Source organism: Microtus ochrogaster, chromosome 5 (genome assembly GCF_000317375.1).
Source record: "Microtus ochrogaster isolate Prairie Vole_2 chromosome 5, MicOch1.0, whole genome shotgun sequence".
In the NCBI taxonomy this organism is placed as follows: domain Eukaryota; kingdom Metazoa; phylum Chordata; class Mammalia; order Rodentia; family Cricetidae; genus Microtus; species Microtus ochrogaster.
The window spans coordinates 71,484,383-71,489,971 of NC_022012.1; the positions used below are offsets into that span (position 1 = coordinate 71,484,383).

A 5,589-nucleotide genomic window follows, 5' to 3' on the forward strand; every position below is an offset into this window, starting at 1 on the left:
AAAATTCATTTTTTAAAAAATAAGAACTGAACTTAGATACTTAAGAAAACCACTAAGCAATGCTGAGTCTGATGGCACATGCCTTGTAAACCCAGGTCCAGGGAGAGACTGAGAAAGGAAGACTGGGCATTCAAGGACAGCCTCAGCTATAAGGTTTAAGGCCAGGCTGGACTGTACGAGAACATGTCTCAGACAGCCAACAACAACAACGAAAAAGCCTCAGAGTTGTAAGACTGAAGTCAGTCACAAACCTTTCCACACATACTCGCGTCTCACGCACGCGCTCTATGAAGTGTGCTCCCAAGCTACCGCGGCAAGAAATTACCTGTTCAGTGTAGTGTCTAACAACACTCCACATGAGCTGGTCTCTCTTGTAAAACTGATAGCGGATCTCATAATAAGCAAGTCTGAGGAGACAAGGGACAGAGTGAAGGCTCCTACAATGATAGTCAGAGAAACTTTCAGTAGCAGCTAGTTCCAGAAACATTTAATTCATACTCGGTATCTTAATATTGTGGTAACAACATTGTTACTAAACCAGTAATTCTCATGTAAGATTTTATAAATATAAAAAGAGGAAAAAAGGTTTAAAATGTCAACCACAGGGCTGGAAACGTAGAACAGTGTTAGAGTGTTTGTCTGGCATGTGTGAGCCCCTGGTTCTATCAGTAGGGAGTGCATGCATGCACGCGCACTCAAACACCTACATCCATACACACCCAAAAGTAACAATAAAATGACAAAATGACATGGCAAATTTTTAAGCTTTTTCTTACTGCTTCCCTCTTTTCTATGCAGCCATAAAACTTAAAACATTCTGTATATCACTTTTAAACTCAACAATATGAATTGTGTATTTATATTTAAAAAATTTTTTTTCCAAAATTTCCATAAGCATTTGAATGTGTGTGTAGCATTCCATCATACAACGGAGTCACAAAGAACAATCCCTGCTTTTAGACAAGCCCAAGGTTGTTACAATAAAGGGTGTTGCCAGGTACACAGTGGGGATACCTCTTTGGTTGCAATTCAGGATCATTTAATAACTAAAACACCACCACCATCACACACACACACACCTAAAAATAACTGAGTGGTCGACAAGAGAAACCCTTAAGGCATCTATGTGTGTATATCTGCATATGTGTGCATATATGTATATATGTATACATATATGTTTCCACTCATAAAACTAACATTTTAAAAAGTACCCATTTCTAAAATTTATCTCTCTCTAGCATTAATTATTCATGTTCTAAATGCTTCACTTCATTTATCTGTATGTCTGATAGCAATGGTGGCCATCTCTAACACCTGCCTGCCACTTCCATTTTCTTTCTGGGATGTCTCCACACAGTCTGTGGCAGCTCTGTCCCTGACTCTCACGACCGTGTTTAACCCTGAGACGAGAACCATCGCCCTGTCCTATCTGCCACCCTATTCCACAGCGTGGTTTTGGGAAAAGTGTTGCCTGGGGTTGCTGCTTCCTTTCCAGCTGTGGAGAGTAAATTCAACGGCTTGCCACCCTCTTCCTCTCCGTGCACCAACATGCCCCCCACCACACACAAACAAGTTCTACCACTGAGCTAAATTTTCAGCCCAAGTATTTAACTTTTCCACAGTCAAACCTATCTTGTATTTTTCACTGGGATTTTCTCACTGTTAAAAGAAAAAAAAAAACAAAACAAAACTCAAAAACCAAAACAAACCTCTACTCGGACATTTGATAACAGCTTCTTTTACTTCTGTGTTTATGAGTGTGTGGATGATTGCTCCTGTGAGCTTGGGTACACATGCAAGTATGTGCACAAGCACACAGGGGCCAGAAGTACACAGACCTGACTGCTGCAGAGTGAGAACCAGGACCCACCTGCCTCCACCTTCCCAGCACTGGGCCTGCAAGTGCACACCACAACACCTGGATTTTGTGTGGGTTCTGGGGACCGAACTCAGGTCTCATGCACTTCACCAGCGGAGCTTTCTCCCCAGTCCTTAACTTTTCAAATCTTTCAATTTGAATTTTACATCTTTCTCCTCATTTTCTCTGAAACTTGGCACACACGTGAGATGTGGATAATCTAACGGGGCTTTTCTCTTAGGAAACAGCTTCTGTCGATACCACTGTGGGCCATTCCATTCAGCAGAAGCTGTGGAGTGCAACTGGAGCTGGCAAGCACACACAGCCTCCTCCTGAGTGCGGCGACAGGCTCTCATTACACTTTGCCATGAACCACACTGGAATCTCACCCCCCGCTACGTGTTTCCAAATAAAACTCAATACTAACACACAGTCAATTGATAATATACACTTCAGAGTAATTCAGTTTGTATGAAACATTCACGAGTTACCAAAAATATAACTTGAGTGTAATTAGACACAGACCACACTCTTCAAGTCATGAGCAGGAAGACCCATCCATTCTCTAGGCTAACACTGCACTAAATGGGCAGAACTGATATTATCCTGAAGAACCTTGGGTAGGGGTGGTTCCCAACATGCACTAACAAGGGTCTTAAGTGAATATAGGTAAGGGTGTTTCCCAACATGCACTAACAAGGGTCTTACTTGAATATGAGGTCATCCACATCAGTCAGAGTGGCACCTATGCTTTTCAACAGCAGGTTCACAGAATGAATTGCAATCATTTCCTGTTTCTCTTTGTCTGATTCCTCACCTCCAGAACCCAAAGACAGACTCAAATGCAACTGAAAGAAAAATAGCATTCAATACATGAGAAGCCCCAAGTAGTGTAGACACAGAAACTAGATCTTCCGGCACCACCAAAGGTGCCCTGGAGAAGCCTCCTACAGCCTATTCACATACAACAGAACAGGCACAGTGCAGCCACATTTGATTCTTTCTGGTCTTTCCACAAAATACAAATTGGTCTGATCTAAGATTAAGATTCCATTCCTAAAGTGAGGAAACACCTCTGTATCTGGAGGAAGAAGACCAGAATCCTTTGCAAAATGGAAATGCCTGATAGCTCCAAACTAGTACATAACAGCTTAGAATAGCAGCTCTGTTTTATGCATGCTGTTAGCTGAACAAACTGGTGACTGTGACCTGCTCTACAGCGCTGTGAACAGTTTCTGAGAACGCAAAGGATCATCAACACTGTAAAGCATTACTTAATTGTAGATCTGGGCCATTATACAAGTTCAGTGTTTAATAGTCGACTGCATTAGTGCATTTACTAAGAAGTCATCCTCCCCACACGAGCTGAAAAGAACAACAAAAGGGAGAGAGGAAATGGTTTCATAGAGTACAGTCAGGGAAGTAGAAGGTAATTCAATTTTCCACTCCCTTAGGTCCAATCGCATTTGGGGAGGAGCGAAAGCATCATGTCAACAGTGTAATACCTACTTCAGCATTTTCACATGCCAGCGAGAGCGCCCATCACAGCTCTGTTTAGAGAGTGGTAGTTGCTACAAAATGCAGCCAAAACATTAAACACTGGTGAGCACTCTATGCTTAATTAAGAAACGCCACTGTCAGCTTCTTCCCTGCGTACAGGGGTCATTAATTCAACTCCAGAGAACACGCTCCCGTGGTACCTCTGTGGGAATTATGGCTGCGCAGATGTCACAGAGGACTGTCTTAATTGTCACCATTAGTCAAACGAAACCCCATCAAATACCTGATGTAACACATGAAGGTACACCGGTACACAGACCCTTTAGAAGTTCTGAGGCAACCTCACCCATCATCCAACAACAAACCTTAACAGGAGATATATGGAAATGTTCGAAGAAACTCAGGATCGACATATCAGTCATGGAAGACTCCATTAACTCTGTGTTGAGAGCATCGATATCTTGTTGGATTAACTTTGTCTGAAAAAAAAAATTTCCAAAAGTTAATTTTTTTTCTCACTATAAGAATTAGCTCGAAAATGGCTAATTAATTTTTTTATTTTATTTTATGTTTGGCTCAAGAAATAAAAATTGTTACCCGTTTTCTTTCCGTTTCAGGGGCAGTTGTTGGGGTAAACAGTGCAATAACAGCTCCAAGGAACCCCTGATCAACTTTTAAAGCCATTTCCTGGATGAGAACCATAAAATACCTATGGAGAAATACATACAATGCTTTAAGTTAGGAGTAGTAGTGCACATGCTCAAGCCCAGCGCTCAGAGGGCAAGGGCAGATGGGTCTCTGTGAGTTGGAGGACAACCAGGGCTACATGCTAAGACCTTGTCTCAAAAAAAAAAAAAAATTCTAACCATGGTCATTACTGATTTTTTTCACCCAAGAGCTATAGTAAGTTCTAAGTTCTTCTTTGTGTCTTACCATTATGCTAATAAAATCAAAGTCTCATAGTGTGGGAAAGACAGAGCTGAGAACAGACTGCTGTATCAGCACTTGCCACCCAAAGGCCCACATTTATCATGTCACGGGAGAGATGATAAATGAGAAGACAGCATATACCGCCTGACTCTTCAAGTTCAAGGCACCTGCTTTAAAGCACACAGCTCACAGATCTGTTCTTCACCACCCTGCGTTCTAACTCGAATGAGAGATAGCTACAGGAATTCTGAATTTTAAAATGTGTGCAGACTACTTTAAAATATATTTAAGTACTAACAAATTCACCAGCCTCAAACTGGATGGATATATTCATTGGGAAAAGAATTTCTGTACAGGAGCCACTCTCAAACGGACAAACAATAAAAGGACAACAAAATTCATTCTCAAAATGGATCCTCGCTGTAATTCCTGGATCAGGGCAGGGCTCTACTCACTTGAACTGTAAGACCTGACTGTACTCGTTGAACCTTGTGATCACACTCACGTCGATGAACGGTTTGGGCTCTAAAAGAAACACAGCATACAGGAACAAAGTCAACCTCTCCACGAGTCAAACTGGTATCTTCTAGGGTTTTTATGGAAAGTATGTCTGTGGTTCTCTCTCTCCTTTCCTTTTTTTTTTTTTTTTACCTGAATCTAAAGCAATGGACTTGGGAGGAGCCACAGGATGAAATACCACTGGGAACATTGTGCCTGGTAACTGATTGTCAACCTGGAAGAACAAAACATTTGATCAGGTTAGAGTAAGTCAAACATAAACCTCAGCTTTAGAGAAGGTAATCAGGAACCTGCACACACAGGAGGTGCCATGAGCAGCTCCAAAACATGTAAAATGCTATGTGTGCCAGCGAGGCCATGCCTTCACTGGAAAGATTAAATGAAAACCCTCATAGCTGCATTGACCTTTGCAGCACTCTGACCCATCAGGGCAGATGTCTGTACTTTGGAATATGAGATGCTGACTCTGTGGGCACAAATAAAATGGAAGTAGGAAGTGAATACAAAATTAGAGAAAGTGAAAAGATAAAAAAGAAACCTAAATAAAACTTGGTGGAGGTGGAAAGATACTAAAGGGAGGGTGGGGGAGAAGAGAGGGAGGATGGAGACAGGACTAGCAAGAAATCACCCCAAACACGGTTCAAATAAGCCTGCTCTTGCCACAAAGAAGCCCATTAATTTAGGTTCTCAGGACAAACGGAAAGGAACATTTAAGAACAACAATAGTGTAAGGAAACACCCTTGAAAGGCCAATGGTCAGACCGACAGTCTCAATAACATGC

General features: G+C 41.8%; 1 protein-coding gene across 3 annotated transcripts in view; it reads right to left on the reverse strand.

Annotated features, from left to right (window-relative positions):
• Vps13c (vacuolar protein sorting 13 homolog C) overlaps nt 1-5,589 on the reverse strand; it is a 159,208-nt gene that overhangs the window by 21,865 nt on the left and 131,754 nt on the right. For all 3 annotated transcript variants that reach the window (XM_013346382.2, XM_005347681.3, XM_013346383.2), the window contains 6 exons: nt 4,940-5,021; nt 4,744-4,813; nt 3,956-4,067; nt 3,724-3,837; nt 2,567-2,706; nt 326-407 (listed from right to left, as the gene is read on the reverse strand). In XM_013346382.2, the coding sequence (XP_013201836.1) occupies nt 326-407; nt 2,567-2,706; nt 3,724-3,837; nt 3,956-4,067; nt 4,744-4,813; nt 4,940-5,021 (600 nt within the window). The remainder of the gene's footprint in view (nt 1-325; nt 408-2,566; nt 2,707-3,723; nt 3,838-3,955; nt 4,068-4,743; nt 4,814-4,939; nt 5,022-5,589) is intronic.